Source organism: Bombina bombina, chromosome 2 (genome assembly GCF_027579735.1).
Source record: "Bombina bombina isolate aBomBom1 chromosome 2, aBomBom1.pri, whole genome shotgun sequence".
Taxonomy (NCBI): Eukaryota; Metazoa; Chordata; class Amphibia; order Anura; family Bombinatoridae; genus Bombina; species Bombina bombina.
In genome coordinates, this window is record NC_069500.1 from 639500095 (window position 1) to 639522594 (window position 22500).

The 22500-nt window shown below is 42.1% G+C and overlaps 1 protein-coding gene across 2 annotated transcripts in view; it reads right to left on the reverse strand.

Moving 5' to 3' along the window:
• TTC39B (tetratricopeptide repeat domain 39B) overlaps positions 1-22500 on the reverse strand; it is a 427267-nt gene that overhangs the window by 23717 nt on the left and 381050 nt on the right. For both annotated transcript variants that reach the window (XM_053702578.1, XM_053702579.1), the window contains 2 exons: positions 21801-21921; positions 21170-21281 (listed from right to left, as the gene is read on the reverse strand). In XM_053702578.1, coding sequence (XP_053558553.1) covers positions 21170-21281; positions 21801-21921 — 233 coding nt within the window. The remainder of the gene's footprint in view (positions 1-21169; positions 21282-21800; positions 21922-22500) is intronic.

Below are 22500 nucleotides of genomic sequence, written 5' to 3' on the forward strand. Positions count from 1 at the left end.
ATATATATATGTGTGTGTGTGTGTGTGTGTATATGTATATATATATTTATGTATGTGTATGTATATGTATGTATATATATATATATATATATATATATATATATATATATATATATATATATATATACATACATATACACACACATAAATATATATAGTGATGGACCGCCTGGTACCCCAAATGAGTACCTCCGACAGATCACTTCCCTTGTCCTGGGCATCCCTTTATCCAGAGCAATAGCTCCTGGTATCTCCCTTTGACCGCAGTCTAAAGTTATGTAGGGGAACAGAACTGAGACAACAATCAGTTTTCTGAACACAAAAATGAACACCTTATTTAAAAGCAGCACACATATTTATACACCCTGGCTTCAGGTTACAGAGGGCATTGGTTAAACAGTAAAGCAAATATATGAACAATACATAAAACCTCTAACAATTGTCTATTCATAGGTAAAACAGATTAGCATATCAAGTTAATTAACTGGGGAAGAAAGTTTACTTAGACAATCTGATTTTAGGCAGTCTAGTTAACATAATCACACAGGAACACAATCAGTATACCCAGACAGACTTCTGAGACACAATCAGATCTGAAACGTAAATAAAATACATCTTATTACAGAATATAAGAACAGCTCTTATTAGCTATTAAGTCCTTTAGGCCCACTTGGTTTATAGAGTCACAATTGCTCTCACAAGGGGCACTCACACCCTGTACCCATCCTGTATTTATGGATACAGGGTGACATGGACACAAGACAGAGTTATGAAAGTACATGGGGTGTCCAGCATAATAAATTCCACATTTCCATGCAGTCTCTGGGTATCCTTAAGCCCATGTACCTCCAGCCCAAAAAATGTTCCATAACAGGCCCTCAGATCTTGGTGACTCACGTCAAATATCTCCCCCTTCGGAAGGAGACTAACACAGGAGGAGACCCCCAGACGGGTTAACTTCGAAGTTAGTTTGTAGATCCATTCCCCCAAAGCCTGTATCCACACAGTACCCCAAACAAATTGTCCCAAACAGAGCATCACTCACCCGGCAGACCTCTGCCTCTTTCATAGAACATACCCGCTGCTGGGGAGGAGTGCCGACTGTCCCTTCTCCCTGGAGTCCTTTCTGGAGAGAAGACAGGGTGGCTGGGCTCACTCCAACATGCTGTTGTGGATCTGGGCCATATGCCCAGCATCCCTGGAGAATACAGGTGGAGACTTTAGTCCCATCCACTTGTAATGGATAGGAATCTGCCATTGCTTGCAGAGAGAGACCGACATCTCTCGGTCCCAATGCCAGCTCCTCCGCTGGGATTGCTGCATGCTCCTCCGGTCCCTCTGCCAGCATGAGGCTGTCATTCCTGTTTTCTGGGGTGCCGGTTAGGGGTGGGCAGAGGCCAACAACACTCTGCCCTGTTGCCTGTTTTTCTGTTGGGTAATCTGCATCTGACACCTCAGAGGAAAAGTCAATTAGATCCACAATCTCTGGGTCCAGTTGGGGAGATAACAGGGTGACTAGGGTCCCCATGCCAGGGGGTTGGGGGTCTGGGCCTACTTCCCCGTATCTCTGCACTCCACGTGTGGAGACCACTGTCTCATCCACACCTCCTGGACCAAGATCCGTGGATATGAAGTCCACTAGATCCGCTGCCTCTGAAGTAAGTAAAGGACCACTTTCCAGCAGTTCTGGGTAATCCACCTCAAGGTACCATTCCTGATAGATAAGCCATGTCAGGTCAGGCTCTAAGGCAAGTGCTTCTGATGGCTGTAAAAGCTCCTGCCTCTTGCTTTGAATGTCCCAGAATCGATATCCCTCAGGACTGCCAAATTCATCTTTCTCCTCAAATGCTTCCCATAATAAGCCGGGGCCACCAAAGTCATCACCTTTCGGGGAATAGTGCATTTCTGCCCTCGACTGCCACCTGTCTGCAAACCAATATAACGCTCTGTACCGATCCTCGAGCTCGACCTCTCTTTGCACCAGATACTTCAGTTCGGCTATCCCCTCACCTGTGGATTGTCCTCTCAGTAAGCAGAGCCACAAGTTCACCTGGTCCCCGAAGCGCTGTTCTGGGGAGGGCAGGACTTTGCCTCTGCAGCCATACCAATTCTCCAGTGCATCTTCCCACATCTCTAGCCGTATCAGGGCTCTCCATTCCAGGCACATCTCCTCTGGAACTGGCCCTCCTAAAACCGCAAGGGCGACTTTGACTTGTCGCTCAAAGTGCCATATGGGAACTTCCTATTTAGAGGTATCTGATCCCAGCATCTCAGCTGTCTGAATATTCCGATACCTGGTGATCTGCTTCACCACCTCGGCGTTCGTTACCTGGACTGCTACTTCGGATGGGTTGGCTCTGTAGATTGACAACCTTCTCCGCACTCTGCTGTGGAATGTTTCCTCTGCATCGTCTATAATCATCTGGCTGCTATCCTTCACTGGCTGCTATTGGCGCCTCTTTGTAGTGCTGCTTAGGGACAGCACATCCCTCCAACCCAGCTTGTCCTGTGCAGAAACGGGTTCATCAAGGTGGGTCAGCACTTGCTGCATTCGCCATAGGAGCTCTGTTTCCATAGCTGTGGGTGACAGTGCCGCTCCTCCTCTGTCAGCAGGACAAGAAATCAATCCCACCCCTGCCACCAGATGTGACGCCTGGTACCCCTAATGAGTACCTCCATCAGAACACTTCCCTTGTCCTGGACATCCCTTTATCCAGAGCAATAGCTCCTGGTATCTCCCTTTGACCGCAGTCTAAAGTTATGTAGGGGAACAGAACTGAGACAACACTCAGTTTTCTGAACACAAAAAATGGAAATTTATTCTTACCTGATAAATTTGTTTCTTTTACGATACGATGAGTCAATGGATTTCAGCCTTACTTGTGGGATTTCGCCTCCTGGTCAGCAGGAGGAGGCAAAGAGCACCACAGCAGAGCTGTATATATAGCTTTACCCTTTCGCATTACCTGCGATTTTGCATTGTAAGCCTAGTCAATTACCCTCTAACGTCTCCTCACTAATTACAATTAAAAATATAGTCTTGGCGTGGCATAAACTTTGTAAATCACTGGAAATAGATTTTTCCGTGTCAGAATTTCTCCCCATTCGGGGTAACCCGCTTTTTTCCCCCGGTTTACGTCAAAAAACTTTTAAAAATTGGGCCGAAAAGGGGTTAAATAGAATCTCTCAATTAATTGGTGCAGATGAGGTAGTATTAGAAGGTGAAACTTTGTTTTCCCTCTTTCACTTACCAAGATCAGATTTATTTGCTTTTTTTCAGGTACGCCATTTTATTGTGACACAGGATTGGAAGTTTCCCCTATCGGTTGCATGGTCTGATATCAGAGTTTTAATACAGAAAGTTGTTGCGGGTGTCACCTCGATCTCACTAATTTATGACATTATGCTGTCCAAACAAACGCAAGGCTTCCTTAGTAAGATCAGTGGTCAATGGAGTAGGTCAATACGGGATATAGATCCCGATAGAATTATACAAAGTTTCAAGTCCCTAGAAAACTGTAAAGTCCCCTCAATATGGAAGGAATCGCACATGAAAGTAATAAACAATTTTTATCTCAATCCAGTTAAACTGGCGCGATTTTATCCATCTAGATCAGCTCATTGCCCTAGGTGTGTATACAAGGAAGCGGACCTATCGCATATGTTCTGGACTTGTCCTAAGATAAACCAGCTCTGGTTGAAATTTATATATTGGTTTAATAATATATTCGGTGTGTCTGTCTCCCTCACGTTCCGGGATATTATCCTATTGGTTGAATACTCGAATAGTTCAGATAGGCACTGGATCCGCTCTATAAATACTTCAATATTAGCCGTAAGACAGAGTATTCTTAAAAAAATGGAAAGCTAAAAAAGGGCCTGTACTATCCGAGATCTTTTACGCTATCCAAGATCAAATTATCTTTGAATCATATCATCTACAGGATGCCTCAGAAGCCAGAATTAAAAAATTTCTATTTGGCTGGTATCCCATTATTAACTATCCTGTGCCCATACAAAAACAGATTTTAGCGCCCTTTACATCCTCAGTAAGCTTTGCTGAAATGGTCATATTAGATCTTTTTCCACATTCATGGATATCTAATGGTACAGAAATTTAATATCAACTCTGGTCAGGATAAGGGGGCTGAGTGAGGGGATTCCCTTCCCTTTTTTTTTTTTTTTTTTCTTTCTCTCTCTCTTTCCCCCTTCTTTCTTTCACTCTTTTTTTATTCTCTTGTTTTTTGTCTTTTGCCGATGTGAGTGTTTCTTTTTTTGTTTCTTGATGTACTTAAAACAGAAAAAATCCAGCTCAGTGCATAAATATTGCTCACAGGGAGATGATTAATCAATTGTGAGAAAATTTATATGTTACTCTAATTTGTTATGTTTTTGCTTTATAACATGCTTTACCTTGCCCTGTGTGGCATAAAAGGCTGGAGTTATTTGATTGTACACTGTGTTGGATATAAAATAAATATATAAAAAAAATATATAGCTACTCCCTTCCCTCCCGCTCCAGTCATTCGACCGAAGTTAGGAAGAGAATGGAAAAGCCAAGGTGCAGAGGTGACTTAAGTTTAATAAAAAATAAAGACCTGTCTTAAAAAACAGGGTGGGCCGTGGACTCATCGTATCATAAAAGAAACAAATTTATCAGGTAAGAATAAATTTCCCTTTTCTTTTACAGAATACGATGAGTCCACGGATTTCATCCTTACTTGTGGGATACAATACCAAAGCTATAGTACACGGATGAAACGGGAGGGACAAGACAGGGAACCTAAACGGAAGGCACCACTGCTTGAAGAACTTTCCTCCCAAATACAGCCTCAGATGAGGCAAAAGTATCGAATTTGTAAAATTTGGAAAAAGTGTGAAGAGACGACCAAGTTGCAGCTTTGCAAATCTGTTCAACAGAAGCATCATTTTTGAATGCCCATGAGGAAGCCACAGCCCTAGTGGAATGAGCCGTAATTCGTTCAGGAGGCTGCTGTCCAGCAGTCTCATTTTGGCTGAAGAGTATCATCCGGTTTGCATATGAAAGAGGTAGCCGTAGCCTTCTGACCCCTACGCTTCCCTGAAAACACAAGAAACAGGGAAGACGATTGATGAAAATCCTTAGTGGCCTGTAAGTAAAACTTTAAAGCATGGACCACATCCAAATTATGTAACAGCCGCTCCTTCTTAGAAGAAGGATTAGGACACAAGGAAGGAACAACAATTTCCTGATTAATATTTTTATTAGAAACAACCTTAGGAAGAAAACCAGGTTTGGTACTTAACACCACCTTATCAGAATGGAAAATAAGATAAGGAGAATCACATTGTAATGCCGAAAGCTCAGAAACTCTGCGAGCAGAAGAAATAGCAACCAAAAATAAAACTTTCCAAGATAATAACTTAATATCTATGGAATGCATGGGTTCAAACGGAACCCCTTGAAGAACATTAAGAACTAAATTCAAACTCCAAGGAGGAGCAAATGGTCTAAACACAGGCCTGATTCTAGTCAGAGCCTGACAAAAAGATTGAACATCTGCCAGATGCTTGTGTAGCAAAATAGACAAAGCAGAAATCTGTCCCTTTAAGGAACTTGCTGACAACCCTTTCTCCAATCCTTCTTGGAGAAAAGATAAAATCCTGGGAATCCTAACCCTACTACATGAGTAGCCCTTGGATTCGCACAAATAAAGATATTTACGCCATATCTTATGGTAAATTTTTCTAGTAACAGGCTTACGTGTCTGAATCAAGGTATCAATGACCGAATCAGAGAACCCTCGCTTAGATAAAATCAAGCGTTCAATCTCCAAGCAGTCAGCTGTAGAGAAATTAGATTTGGATGATGGAAGGGTCCCTGAATGAGAAGGTCCTGCCTCAATGGAGGTTCCACGGTGGCAGAGATGACATGTCCACCAGATAGGCATACCAAGTCCTGCGAGGCCACGCAGGAGCAATGAGAATCACCAAAGCCCTCTCCTGTTTGACTCGAGCAATCACCCGGGGAAGGAGAGCAAATGGAGGGAACACAAACTAGGTTGAACGACCAAGGCACTGCCAAGGCATCTATCAGTTCGGCCTGAGGATCCCTGGACCTGGATCCGTATCTCGGGAGCTTGGCATTCTGACGAGACGCATAAGATCCAGTTACGGCCTGCCCCATCTGAGAATCAGGTTGGCAAATACCTCCAGATGGAGTTCCCATTCCCCCGGATGAAACGTCTGTCTGCTCAAAAAATCTGCCTCCTAGTTGTCCACTCACGGGATGTGGATTGCCGACAGATAACAAGAGTGAGTCTCCACCCACTGAATTATCCTGGCTACTTCTGTCCTCGCTAAGGAACTCCTTGTTCCTCCCTGATGATTGATGTAAGCTACAGTCGTGATGTTGTCCGACTGGAATCTGATGAATTTGGCAGAAGCCAACTGAGGCCAAGCCTGAAGCGCGTTGAATATTGCTCTCAACTCCAGAATGTTGATGGGAAGTAGAGACTCCGCTCGAGTCCATACACCCTGAGCCTTCAAGGAATTCCAGACTGCTCCCCATCCTATCAGACTGGCATCCATTGTCACTATCTCCCATGAGGGTCTGCGGAAGCATGTCCCCTGAGACAGATGATCCAGCGATAACCACCATAGAAGAGAGTCCCTTGTCTCCTGATCTAGATCTATTTGAGGAGATAAATTTGCATAATCTCCATTCTACTGTCTGAGCATGCTCAGTTGTAGAGGTCTGAGATGAAAACGCGCAAACGGAATGATGTCCATTGCTGCCACCATCAATCCAATTGCCTCCATGCACTGAGCCACAGACGGCCGAGGATTGGACTGAAGGGTTCGGCATGTATTCAGAATCTTTAGTTTTTTGACTTCCATCAAAAAGATCTTCATGGATAGAGAGTCGATTAGAGTTCCCAGGAAATGAACCCTTGTCTGCGGAATTAGTGAACTTTTTTCTAGATTCACCTTCCACCCGTTAGTCCTTAGAAAGGACAGAACGGTGTCGGTATGAGACTTTGTTAGCTGATAAGACAACGCCTGGATCAGAATATCGTCCAGATAAAGCGCCACTGCAATGCCCCGTGGCCTGAGAACCGCCAGAAGAGACCCCAGAACCTTTGTGAAAATTCTGGGTGCCGTGGCCAGACCGAAAGGAAGGGCCACAAACTGAAAATGTTTGTCTAGAAAGGCAAACCTCAGGAACTTGTGATCTCTGTGGATAGGAACATGAAGATATGCATCCTTTAGATCCACGGTAGTCATATATTGACCCTCCTGGATAAATGGAAGAATGGTCCGAATAGTTTCCATCTTGAAGGATGGAACTCTGAGAAACTTGTTTAGACTTGAGATCTAAAATGGGTCGGAACGTTCCCTCTTTTTTGGGAACTACAAAGAGATTTAAGTAAAACCCCTGCCTCCTGTTCCTGTATTGAAACGGGGCATATTACTCCCATGGAGGAGAGATCTCTTACACAGCGTAAGAACGCCTCTCTTTATCTGGCCGACAGACAATCGTGAAAGAAGACACCTTCCTCTGGGGAAGGAATTTTTGAACTCCGATACCCTTGAGACACGATTCAGTGTGTCCAGGGATCCTGAACGTCTCTTATGCAAGCCTGAACAAAGAGAGAAAGTCTGCCCCCTACTAGATCCGGTCCTGGATCGGGGGGCGCCCCTTCATGCTGTCTTGGTAGCAGCAGCAGGCTTCTTGGGTTGTTTGCCCTTGTTCTAAGACTGGTTGGGTCTCCAGGTGGACTTGGCTTGCGAATAATTCCCTTCCTGTTTAGTGGAAGAGGGGACTCCCTAGAAATTTCAAAAGGAACGGAAATTACTCGTCGTCCCCTTTGCTTAGATGTGTTATCTTGAGGGAGGAGGTGACCCTTACCTCCCGTAATGTCAGAAATGATCTCTTTCAAGTCAGGCCAGAACAGGATCTTTCCCTTGAAAGGAATAGCCAAGAGCTTGGATTTAGAGGACACATCCGTAGACCAAGATTTTAACCATAAGGCTCTCTGTGCTAAGATGGAGAATCCTGAACTCTTAGCCGCCAATTTGGTGATCTGAAAGGAGGCATCCATAATAAAAGAATTAGCCAGCTTAAGAGCCTTACTTCTATCCTGTATTTCTTCCAAAGAAGTCTCAGTCCTAAGAGACTCTTCTAGGGTGTCAAACCAAAAAGCAGCCGCAGTCGTGACTGTTACAATGCAGGCCACCAGTTGCAATAGAAACCCTTGATGATCATAAAAGTTTTTTGAGAAGACCCTCCAACTTCTTATCCATGGGGTCTTTGAAAGCACAACTGTCCTCGATAGGGATAGTTGTACGCTTAGCCAGGGTAGAGATAGCTCCCTCCACCTTAGGGATCATCTGCCAAGAATCCCAAACGGTGTCAGCTATAGGGTAACATCTTTTTAAAAATAGGGGAAGGGGAGAACGGGATACCCGGTCTTTCCCATTCCCTAGCAATAATTTCCGAAATTCTCTTAGGAACCGGAAAAATGTCAGAATAAGAAGTAACCTCCAAATATCTGTCCATCTTACTCAATTTCTCTGGGGGGACCACAATAGAGTCACAGTCGTCCAGTCACCAAAACCTCTCGTAGCAACAGGCGGAGGCGTTCAAGTTTAAACCTGAAGGACATCACGTCCGAATCTGTTGGGGGCAATGCACTTCCTGAGTCAGACAGTTCCCCCTCAGACAGAGCCTCCATACCCCCCCAATTCAGAGCCCTGGGAGGGTACATCGGAGATCGCCATCAAAGCATCAGAAGTCACAGGGACCACATGGGTCTCTTTCCTACTGCGTTTGCCTTGTAATACTGGCAACTTAGATAAAACTTCTGAAAGAGTGGATGACATAACTGCAGCCATATCCTGCAGTGTGAATGAAGCAGACGCAGAAAACGGCGTCGCCTGAGCGGGCGTTAAAGGCTGTGACGCTTGGGGAGAAAGATGCGGCATACCATGAATCTCATCAGTCTGAGAACAATCCTTAGATATACTTTAATTGAAGAAAATTTGCTCTTTACACTGTAGAGCCCTCTCAATACATGAGGGACAAAACTTAACCGGGGGTTCCACAATGGCATCTAAACACATGTTCAAGATCATCCATGATACAAGTAAGCAAAAGCTAGCTTGGTCATGTCACTGAAAATTATGGCTACAAATCCTAACAGATAATCAGTCCAATAAATATAAAAAAGTGTGCACTGGTTCTTTAAAAAATAAACTGTCACAGACTTTAAAGATCGATATTTAAACCAAATAAAAGGAAAATATGGTTTAAGATATACCCCACACTCCCTGCAAGCAGACACTGTCTTAAAAGAAAACAGACTGGCACCCCAGAAATTATCAGTCACCTCGCCACAGCTCCGCTGCGGCTCCTACCTGTCTCCACCGACCGAGACTATCTCCTCTGAACCAACGTGCCTAAGACCGCTTGTAGGACAATAGCAACAATTGGACTTAGGAGTCGTAAGAAAAGCTGGTGACCGGAACGCTATCAGCAAAACAACTGCGCGGCTGAAGCGTGTGAATTCTAAGCCCCGCCCCTCGTGGGCGTCAAACAACACAACACGGTATCGCCGTTACAAAGTAGAAAACACTGCCATACACCGGAGCCCGTTAGAGATTATTTCCCGCCGACTCCAGGACCCCAGCGTGAGCCATATTTTAAATAATAATTAAATAATTATACAATCGCCCAAAGATCAGAGCAACTGAACCCAGTACAGATCCCCGCGTGTCTAGGCTTGATTTGTTAAAGCCAGTATGACTTGGGGAGATAATATGTCGGTATCCCATGTTTGAAAACAATGATAACCCACATCTTTTAAGAGGGAAGCCCTTTACCCGAGCCCATAACCCCCAACAGAAAGGCAAAGTACAGCCAATTCTGAGATACGCTGCAGAGCCCCAGAAAGAAAAGACTGCACTTACCTCTGTGCTGAAGAACAGCATGAGAGTCTCACAGCATCAAGAGGGCCATCTCTTCCTCCTGGTATCCTGTGAAGACAGAAGGGTCTTAGTTAAGATTCTCTAAGACCATCAACAGAAGGGCAGCACAAGTATGGGAGGTGCAGTGAGGCTAAAACCCCACCAGTTCCCATTGCCTTAAAGCCACCTGTAGCTCTACTCTAGAGGCTGACAAGGAATATGGCTACACCCTATAGTAAAATAGTACACTTTGGCACCATTTTAAAAATAATAAACTCTTGATTGAAGAATCTAAACTAACACCTCACTTTACCTCTTCCTATCACTAACACAGGCAAAGAGAATGACTGCAGTGGGAGGGAAGGGAGGAAATATATATACAGCTCTGCTGTGGAGCTCTTTGCCTCCTCCTGCTGACCAGGAGGCGATATCCCACAAGAAAGGATGAAATCCGTGGACTCATTGTATCTTGTAAAGGAAATGAACACTATATATATATATATATATATATATATATATACACATACACACACATATATATACATACATACACACACATACATATATATATATATACTTATACACACACACACACATATATATACAGGAGGAGTTACTCTAGTAAACTAGGCTTGCCACTGCTATTTTGTTTGCAGTACAATAACTCTGCTGGGGCCAGTTAATACCCGAAATGTAGGCAGCTTAGGCTCGGAAAGTCAGCAATGTGAGTTCTCAGTTAAATTACACAAAAATGGTTTAAAGACAAAAAAGAAGTATAATGCAATTTTATATTACAATATCAAGATGTTTTGTGTCCCTTTTAGTACAAAAAAATTTAAACTAACTCTGTCGCTACTCCCAGGATGCTGCATGCCTATGTTAATTGGGGGGACGGGACTGTACCACATTTAAGAAAACAATTGGGTGGAATGCAAACTTTAGGTTTTGATTCTCACCCAAGCAAACACACAAAACAGGAATAATTACATTTTTATAGTTTTAAAGGGACATCATAATGTAAAAAGAAAATGCACCAATATATTGGAGCATTTTATTATTGCATTGTAGCTTGCATATAATTGCATGCTCGAACTGAACCATGAAACTTTAAATTTTGACTTTCACATACCTTAAAATGAGAACTTAAAGGGACATAAAAAACAAAATATTTTCTTCTGTGTTCTTACCAAGCACACCTTTCTTGTACGCATGCCTGGAGCACCGCATGACAGCAAACACTTCTGCAAATCTGGTGCTCTTGCAAATTCATAATTGTTAAAAGTATCCTTGTAAAACTGCTGCCATATAGTGGTCCACATTTGTGTGTCTTCCAATACATGCACGGAAATCACTTTTATTCCCATTTAGATCTAAATTTTTTGTATCTTTTTTAAAGTCAAATACTTTTCTTTCAGAAAGAATGAATGTTAGTCCTTCCTTAAACCTAAGTAATTTAATTTTAAATGACCATATAAGTAAATTACACTTACTGGACATTCTCTCTCTCTATTGTCTACCTACTCACAATCAGAACAATCCACTACTAAAAACCCTTATGAATATGAGATTTAAGGCTTTTTGCCCCAAACTTTGATCTTGTATTAAAGTCCAGATAAATAAAGCTTCAGAGACTCATATTTGCTTAACTTTTATTGACTCGAATTATCAATAAAGCAAACAAGCAATAGATCACATGAAAACACAGAAAAAGGACAGAATGAAAATGAATTTCATGTTTCAGAATAAACCAATTACTTTTAGCTGAGTGGTTGATAACCATTAATCATCTCTTTTTTTTAATACTCCACATAGACAGGTCACTGGAATAGTTTCTCCTTATAAACATCTAAAAAACCTTAAATTATGCTTACCTGATAAAAATTTTTTCTTCTGAACGGGGAGAGTCCACAGCTGCATTCATTACTTTTGGGAAATACAGAACTTGGCCACCAGGAGGAGGCAAAGACACACCAGCCAAAGGCTTAAATATCTCCCCCACTCCCCTCATCCCCCAGTCATTCTGCCAAGGGAACAAGGAACAGAAGGAGAAATATCAGGGTGAAAAAGGTGCCAGAAGAACGAATAAAAAAAGCATGTAAGGTTGCCCACAGAAAAACGGGCGGGGAGCTGTGGACTATCCCTGTTCAGAAGAAAATAAAATTATCAGGAAATAATTTAAGTTTTTCTTCTTAAAACAGGGAGAGTCCACAGCTGCATTCATTACTTTTGGGAAATCAATACCCAAGTTTAGAGGACACTGAAAGCAAACGGACGGGAACAAGAGGAGGCCCATTCTGAAGGCACCACAGCCTGACACAACCCAATAGAAGCAGGAGGAACAAAATATGGAAGCGGACAAGGTAACTACCCATCAATTAAAACCATAAAGATACCAGTTAGATAACACACTAAATTTTGGACTCCACTGAGCACAAAAAGCCTCTGAGGAGACAAAATCCCCCTCTATAGAAGCACACAAAGAAAAAAACCTCTCCATGAACAATGGCAAGGGAAGCAACAATGAACTCCCACACCACATTCTCCCTAACTGAAAGAACAGAAAATCAGATAATAAGGTCCAAAAGAACCTCCATAAACAATCCCAGAAGATTTAGGGACAAAACAGAGAGAGAGAGAGAAGCCCCTAGCATAACTAGAAAAGAGCGGCTACCAGGCTGCAAGAGGACAAAATCCTGTAGAGAAATACTCTACCGACGGAGAAGAGCAAGGAAAGGAAAAATTCCAGATCACCCCCTACATGGATCCAAAAGGAACCAATGGAAAGCCTTAACCAGAACCGAGGTCCCAGAAGGACAAAAGGTAGAACAAGAATACCTTACCATAGACCGCTAAATAGCACAGAGAAACTGAACACCCGTAGGTCAGAAAAAAAACCCCGGGAGCAGAACAGGAATGGAAAAGTAACATCCGTTTACGCCACAAACGAAAGCCGCAGGCTTCCGTCGGATAGGCAGTCAGACTAAACGTCCAACCATAGTAACTAGCCAACCGAGTAGCTAGCAAACTTGCACCAGGACATTCCTGGAAAGAACAAGCGAAAAAACTCAAAAAGCAGGGCGGACCAACTCCCTCCCCATTAAAAAACGAGGTAAGGGAGGACAACACCCTGACCAATAAAGAAGAACCAACTACCCGCTAAGGGAAGGTTCCCTAATCAACTGCAAGGCCTCCCAACCTAAGTAAGGAGCCATCAGGAGACTAGAGATGTGGTTGAAGCCCAAACAGAAACAGGTCAGAATTCCTGACCCCTACTCCAAGCAAACAGTCCCATCACAGAAGCGACTGTCAATGTCCCCAAGGATAGGCAGTCAGACTAAACGTCCAACCATAGTAACTAGCCAACCGAGTAGCTAGCAAACTTGCACCAGGACATTCCTGGAAAGAACAAGCGAAAAAACTCAAAAAGCAGGGCGGACCAACTCCCTCCCCATTAAAAAACGAGGTAAGGGAGGACAACACCCTGACCAATAAAGAAGAACCAACTACCCGCTAAGGGAAGGTTCCCGAATCAACTGCAAGGCCTCCCAACCTAAGTAAGGAGCCATCAGGAGACTAGAGATGTGGTTGAAGCCCAAACAGAAACAGGTCAGAATTCCTGACCCCTACTCCAAGCAAACAGTCCCATCACAGAAGCAACTGTCAATGTCCCCAAGGACAATAGAGATTAAAGAAACCCAGCATCGACAAGGCCCAGAAATCAGATAATGAATCTCCAGCCAGAAGTTCCTAAGGAAAGAAGCAGGAAACAGGCACCGACACCCAGAGAAACTAACTCAGAATCCAAGATATCTATCCTGATCACCCCTCAGAAACCCAAAGGGAGGGTACACTGCAGACAAGAGAAATCCTCGACCCACTGAACTCCTAGAGACAGATGAGAAAAACTACCCCAGGAGTAGCCAACTGGATAGGTGCAGTAGCCTTCCAAATAGAAGGAAAACAAAGAAACACAGGAGTATTCCAGTAAAGAAATTCTCAGGAAAAACTTCCTCCATCTCTCCAGAAGAGAGAGAACCACTGCCCCAGTAAGAACAAGGAGATTTCCCCAGGACCGGGAAAACAAGCCTACTACTTAACGCCGGACAGATCCAAGACTAATAAAATCTGGAAAACAGATTAACCAAACTGCCAAGTCAAAAGACAAAGATTAGGTTAAAAACCCGGACCCCCAAAAAACAAGTGCCGGATCAAGACCAAAAACCTTTCGTAACCACCACAAAGTTACCTGGAATGCAATTTGCACAAAAGTTGATGCATGCCATACCCCCATGGGGTCTAGAATTCTGATCTCTCATGAATTATCCCAGTGGCTGTGCACTCAGCCCCAAAAGGCTTCTAAGATAACACCCACAAAGTCTGAAAACAAAGGAAGGACCCAAAAGAGATCAGAACTCCATGATTGAGAGAAAATGACAGTCTCTAAAGATCCTGTCTGGATCAACTGAGACAACCTAGAGCTCAAGGAATAACGAAAGAACGAGCATCCTAAAACTCCTATCGGTTGACGTCGAGAGACTGCATAACAAGCCCCCAGATCCCCAAGTATACAGGATCAAAAAGGATACTGCAAGGACCAAAACGGTCCCCAAAAACCTAGTCTCCACAACCAGATGACCGAAAGCCCTACCCCAAAATGCAAGGGGAAGTGAAAACACAGCAATCCTCAAAAAAGAGGAGAGAAACACTGGCAAAAGAGATCTGAAAATCAGACAATCCCATCCACAAGTAGTACCAATAGGGGGGAATAATCACCCCCTACACCAGGTACTGGAGATCTCCATGCAGTCATCTGATCCTCCCCCTTCGAAAGGGAGGACTCTATCTCCTGTCCAAAAGAACCTCAGGAACTATAAACATACTGCCATAGCAGAATTCTGAATCCCAGGAAAGCATGCAAGCTATGCAGGGATATAACACTAGTATCAAGTACTTAAATGTCAGTTAAGGCCATGCAAAAAAAACATCAGACGCCCCACCAAGATGAAAAAAAGTAGGGCCAGACAGATATCTAGGATAGAAGGGCCTCCTATAACTTGTAGAAACAAGAAAAAAACCTTGTAACAAGAGGTAAGTCAACTTAGTATCCAAACAGGACCAGCCTGCTGACCAGGGTACAACTGAACTGCTCAAAGGCTAACTGAAATTTCTAAACCCTAGCAGGGCTAGACTAAACAAACAGATAAATGACAGACAAATAAGCTCTGAGGCTTAAACATTGTCTCAACATTCTTTTTTTTTTTTTTTTATGTGACTTCCGCCGGAAGTAACAACCATCGCGACCATAAAATAGCTAGTATCAAAATCCCAGAGAAGGAAAAAAAAAAAAAAAGTTTCCTAAAAGGAAAAGTCTACAACAGTCTCAAGCTCTGTAGATAAAAGAAAACACATCCTAACCGGATCAAAAGAAGTAGGCTGCACCCGCAGGTGAATGCCAAGAAAGAAATAGAAATACTAACAGGACCAGCCTGTCCGAGACCTGATTCCTCAAGAGCTCAGAACTGGGATTAGATACACAAGCAAAGACAATCAGAGTATGATCCACATCCCTCCACTCGTCTAATGCAGTTTGCCATCAGAATCAGAAGACTGAGGATCCGGAGGCAAATGAAGACTAAAATCCTCCTAAGCCTCCAGTACCTGCCTCAACAGTACACGCAGGCGCGTCAGACTGAATCTAAAGGCAAAACTCATCTCCGGCGGGGCATTTGAAGGCCCCGATCCTGCCGGCTGTCCCCCAAAGCCTCAGAGGGAACCGCTCCCCCAGAGGAAAGACCCGCCAGGTAAAGAGAACATGGATAAGCTCTTCGCTGACCCTCAAAAAGCTGTAAATGCGCCAACGCCACTAATATGGCCATGCGCAACCAAGCAGCAACCTCTGGTGGAAAGAAACCTCCTTCCAGAGAAGGGGTAACGGAATTTGGGACAACTTTTTGTGTAGGAACAGAAAATTCCAGGTAACGCGCCTCACGGGACACAGAATCCTCAGAGGCGAACGACTCAGCGGCATACAGAACATAATTGATTGGGCTGGATTACCCGGGCCAACGTACAATCTAAGGAGGAAACAGTCAAAGAGTCAAAGAAATCCTCCTCAGAAAAATCTGAATCCTCCATAAATTGACCAGACAAATTTGGACAAAAATAACTGGCACCCCACACCCCCAACGGCTGGGTCACTCACCACCTCCTATGACCCAGACAAGTAGAGAAACAGGTCCTCTCCAGCGACACTCTGTCACGATACAGCAATGGAGAATGAAAACGTGACCATGCCCGGTCACGAGGTGCGACATGTAGGCGAAAGAAAAGCGTGCCAGTCCACAAGAACTGCGTAGCTCTAAACAAAAAAAAAAAAAGTGTACGTTCCGTAATAGCCATGAGACTCAACATTTCTACACATAAGCAGACAGAATCACATAAACATGATTAAAGTTCCCCACTGCTCAATAACCCCCCTCAGGAGATATTAAACCTTGATTCAATAAAGATAAAGGAGTCCCACTGAGACCCTGTCTTCTATCAATTACATTACATTCCCACAATGAAAGGAAAATGAAATGATCTTACCGGAATCTATTCTGTGGAACAGTAACATGGTCCTTCAAGTTTGACAGATAGTAGCGTTGCCTCTGACATGGACTTGAGTGAAGAAAGCAGGTAGCGAAACTCGTCAACGCTGATTGTTTGTGGAGCTGTTAATATGAGTCGGAATGGTTTCGCAGAAAGACTCTCCCTGCATCTCCGGACTCAAACTTTCATCCAGGCTCTCACTGAGAGGCTGAAAGGACTACTTAAAACTCCCGTCCCATCTCGAAGAGTACTACCCTCCATAAGAGACTACTCCGTAATCTTCCAACAATTCTCTGCCAACCTCCTGTGACGAAAGGCAAACAATGACTGGGGGATGAGGGGAGTTGGGGAGGTATTTAAGCCTTTGGCTGGGGTGTCTTTGCCTCCTCCTGGTGGCCAGGTTCTGTATTTCCCAAAAGTAATTAATGCAGCTGTGGACTCTCCCCGTTTTAAGAAGAAAATTATATTTTCTTCCTACCATGTTGATTCACTCTTCTAGTCCCAAGTATGTACAGTGCATCTGCCTGACACCATTTTGTTGTATGGATATATCTTCCCCAACTGGATACAGCCATTTTCTTGCAATTCAATCACTTTTGCAACAAATTCTTTTTCAAATATTCATGTTTACCTCTAGCTACCACTAGAGGTCTCCCACTTCACAATATATTGTTTACTCCTTGTCTTAGCTCCTCACATTTATTATTATTATTATTATCATCATTATTATTAAAATTGATGTGTGGAACATACCAATGCAAAAGTAAACTATTAAAGTGAATGTAAATTTTGAGGCTAAAGTGCCCTGTTTTTAAAAATTTGATTAAAACCAGGGGCACTTTAAGTTATCAAAATTTACATTTCACTCGTTGTGAAAAAAAACTTACCTTTTAAACTTGACAGCCGCTCCAGCTTCCCCGGTCGTTGCAAGCCATTCCTGATGTCAGAAATGATGGATCGGTCATCCTCCAATCACGACTTCACCCGCTGTGATTGGAGGAAGCCGGATTCCTCATTTTAGACCCAGGAAGAGGCTTTGGGCGGAGGAGCTTGAGCAGCTATCAAGATTAAAAGGTAATGTAAATTTTAATTACATAAAGTGCCCTTGCTTTTAATCGAATTTTTAAATACCGGGCACTTTAGCCTAAAAATTTACATTCACTTTAAGTCCCTTAAACACAGCTATATTTCACCCACAGACACTGTCTGCACACTATATCCACCCCTATCTGTCCCAGTGGAATAGATAAAGAAAACCTAGGCTTCAACATGGTTTCATGGGAAATAAAAAGCCCAACATTTAAATAACAGAAAAGGGGGACAAAATACATTATGAAAGTATATTGAAAAGTGTTTTTAGTTATCACTCATAAGTTAACATTTTATATAACAAATATCAAAGTGTTTAATGTCCCTTTAAGCAGTGTACAGAGCACTGCTTAAGGATCATCAGAATGTCTGATGTTTGTTTGTTGTGTTTAATGTCCCTTTAAGGAGTGCACAGGGTACCAGAATGTCTGACGTTTGTTGTGTTTAGTCTCTGCAGCCGTTTGCTCTGTGTCTGGCTTCAGCAGCAAACAACCTGTCTCCAGCAACTAACAGCCTCTGCTATTAGTCTGCACTGTCAGGTTTTATCTCTAAAGCAATTCACAGCTTTGGCACACCCTATTGTCAAGCTTCACCTTTAAACAGTCTGAGCTTTGTGGCACACTACTGTGAGCCTCTGCTGCCGGGCTTCACATGTGATATTCTGTTGCAAGCCTATGCTGCTGTGTGTTGTCATCTACTGCCTGACTTCCTTTTGAAATAATCATATTCCTAGTGCCTTTTATTATGAACCAGTGTTGTAGGAATGATCTGTACGTCTGTTCTATATACACTATTGCTTGTCATCAGTAAGTATTTTCCTTCACTGAACTTTGAGCCATTTTTCTACCCAGGTTTATTTTAGGAAATACTAGCTTCATTTTTCCTATCTCAGATAGTCCCTATAAGTCAACCCTACGTTTAAGGACTATGCTTTAATTCTTAAAATTGAAACTCCTCTCTAAATGGCTTTGCAAGTGAAGTGGATTATTTATTCATACATTGAGTTTAAAGGGATATGAAACTCATTTTTTTTCTTTCAAGATTCTGATAGAGCATGCAATTTTAACCAACTTTCTAATTTACTTCAATTATTAAATTTTCTTCATTCTCTAGGTATCTTTTGTTGAAAAGCAAGGACATAAGCTCAAGAGCGTGCACATGTCTGGAGCATTATATGGCAGCAATAATGTTATCCATTTGTAAGAGCACTAAATAGCAGCACTATTTTCTCTCATGTAGTGCTCCAGACACCAATCTGGGTATCTCTTCAATAAAGAATACCATGAGAACGAACCAAATTTGATAACAAAAGTAAATTAGAAACATTTTAAAATTTATATGTTCTGTCTGAATCACAAAATAAAAATGTGGGGGTTTTACATCCATTTAAATGTACCTAGAAGTGCAAAATACATTTTCTAATGTGTTATTCCATTATTGCACTGTTCTTGCATATAACTACGTGGTTAACATAGAAACATAGATATTGACGGCAGATAAGAGCCATAGGCCCAGCAAGTCTGCCCGACCTTACCTAACAGTATAAACTTATCTAGTTTGTAGGATAGCCTTATGCTTGTCCCATGCATTTTTAAAGTCCCCCACAGTGTTTGTCGCTACTACCTCTTGAGGAAGATTATTGCATAAATCAATCACTCTTTCTGTAAAGAAGCGCTTCCTCAAATTACTCCTGAATCTACTACCCTTTAGCTTGAGATCATGACCCCTTGTTCTTGAATTTTCCATTTTATGTAAAATACCCACAGCCTCAGTTTTACTAAACCATTTAACGTACTTGAAAGTTGCTATCATATCACCTCTTTCCCTTCTCTCCTCTAAGCTATACATATTTAGGTCATTGAGCCTATCCTGGTAAGTTTTATTTTTTAGACCATGATTAATGGTTAAAGAGACAGAAACCCAAACATGTATTTTCTGTATTTAGACAGAGCATGCAATAAAAAAAAATAAACATTAACGGTTTCCAATTAACTTCAAATTGACTCTGTTCTCGTGATATTTTTAATCAAGAGCATACCTAGGTAGGTAGCATGCGTGTGTCTGGAGCACTACTGCCATCTAGTGCTCTACCAAATCTATAAAACTGTTAAAAGTATTCTTGGAAAACTTTTACCTTATGGTTCTCCAGACATGTCTAAACTACTGATCCTATTTTTTAACAAAGGATACCAAGAAAACAAAGTCAATTTGACAACAGAAGTAAATCAGAAATATAGTACACTCTATCTCAGGATTTAAACCCCTAACCGGCCAGCTTTTCTGGTTATGTGAACTGGATCACAGGTGAAATAATCAGCAGATTAGTAAACATTGTTATTAATCTGCTCTCGCCCAAGGTAATCCTGAAAACCTGGCCTGTTAGGGAGGCCTAAGGACAGGTTTAAAAACCCTTCTCTATCCGAATTTGGAAAGAAAAAAATTGTGTTTCATGTCCCTTTAAATGTCAGCTACAGAGCAGCAAGGGACTAATGTGAGCTAGCTGAGCACATCTGGTGAAGCAATGACAAGAAGAAGAGGTGTGCAGCCACCAATCACCAGCTAGCATTGCTGCTCATGAGCCTACCTAGGTAAGATATTCAACAAAGTATATCAATGGAGCAAAGTTAAGTTGATAACAGAACAAAAATTAAAAGTATCTTAAAATGACATGCTCCAACTTTGAATGTAATGCCCTCTACCCAAATGAAACAAACAGTGGATCCCCACATTGACATCACAATTAGTTACCACTGCCATTGCAACATCATATGATAAGTCTGGAAGTGGTCATTGCAGACAAATTATATGCAGAACCAGCCCTACCGCCCGGGTCCAATGATCCCAACTATTCCAGTTATTTGACAAGGGTGGAACATTAGGAGAGCGTATACTGACAAATCGTGTTTTTTATGGGAAATTACTGTCATATGGGGTCCATCAGCTGGGTATCCGCACACAATTGTATATAAAAATCAACCAACCAATCTGCTCAACTATAATCTTTTGTGCTTTTTGGCTATGATTGGGTTTAGATTTTCCTACCTCTTGAGTTTGCACGCGCTAATTACGTTACTCAGTGAAGTGGGTGTAATTATTTCCACAACCCCTATCAAATGTTCCTACCCTGCTAATGCACATGAACATGAACATATGCACGTCAGCTCACAGATCAGCTGTGGAATGCAATGATGTCATTTGCGCATGTGCATTAGCCACGGTAGGAAAATTTGATAGAACACCAGCCCTGGTTAAATGCATTTAACAAAAAGTGATTATAATAAAAATACTATTTTAACCTATATTCTAACTGTACTACTATCTTATTAAGCACTGAGGGGTCAATCACAGTGCTCAAGACAAACGTATCACCTGTTTTCTACAGAAAATCACCATAAATATATATGGGGATTTTAGTGGATAAATAAATTGATAACTTTTTCTAGAGAATTGTGAAGATCTCTGAATTGGGCTTAAAGAAAACATTTCTATGATTGTATTTCCTCTCAAACCCCAACTGTCCTTTACAATCCAATAAACTTACTTGTCTCATTCTGTAAAACGACTTCTGCTTTTTCAATGGTAACCAACAAACTCTCAGTGAGATCAGATCTCCGACCCACAATTGTGAAGCCATTCCATACATACATCATTTCCTGAAACAACAAAACAGCAATAGATATTTTTATTTTTTAAATGCTGGCCACCAAGTATGAATAAAACCGGTCTCTCTTTGCATCCATTTGAAAGGAGAGTGAGAGAGAGTGAGAGAGAGCGAGAGAGAGTGAGAGAGAGCGAGAGAGAGCGAGAGAGAGCGAGAGAGAGCGAGAGAGAGCGAGAGAGAGCGAGAGAGAGCGAGAGAGAGCGAGAGAGAGCGAGAGAGAGCGAGAGAGAGCGAGAGAGAGCGAGAGAGAGCGAGCGAGCGAGAGAGTTCTATACATTACACAATGCAATCTTTCCAGAGTGTATTGTAAATAACGTATGTACACATTATAACCATTTTTACTGTAGCTGGCACAGAAGAAAAGTAAAGCATGAATTTTGCACAGAAGTATGTTTGGATGAGAGAAGCATCAGCACAATGTCAACCAATCGAAATCAAACGGATATTAAAATGTGAAAACTGCAGGTATAATGAAACAGACACACTAAAGTCACAAACGGAGTGGTCATACCAGGGCTGGTAAAACCAGTTTTACAGGATTTGAGGAGGAATAACGTCGGGACTTCCTGATAGCAAACTTTTCAGTGGGGATAGATTTTCCAGCAATTCTTTGTTTCAAACCTTCCACTTCCCTGTACAGAAAGATAATATAATTTAGAAAAGAAACAACATTAGTGTTTGGCTGTAAGGAGGAACTAGGGGATGTGTAACAGCTGAATGTGAGGTGAATTTGTGCAGCCCGAGGATGCTGAACAATAAGCACAATATGCTGCATTTACAGAAATGTTTTCCGTGTTCTTTAATTAAAAATTGTGCTTCTCTGACAGTGTAATCTACAAACCTTACTATGGAACTTCTTTTTAGCTTAATCTACATGTATTAATACACAAATTCCTTCCCTTGCTCCTAAAGTGTGCAGCTGGCTCATACATTTTCTTGATGGTTTAAATTTGATCTTGGTTTTCATGTTATTCATGTACAAATAAAATGTATTATATATGTTCTATTATTGCTACCACAGTGTAAAACGGCAGTCACAAGTGAGAAGTCCAGACCCCGTCTTCAGAAGAATCACACAAAGCATGGTCAGTTTGGTTTTCTATTAGTGAACTACCAGGGTGGTTTATCCCACTGATAAAGACACTACACTATTATTAACATTTCACAAGTGCATTTAACAGAGAACAAAGACTATACATAAAATCAGATTT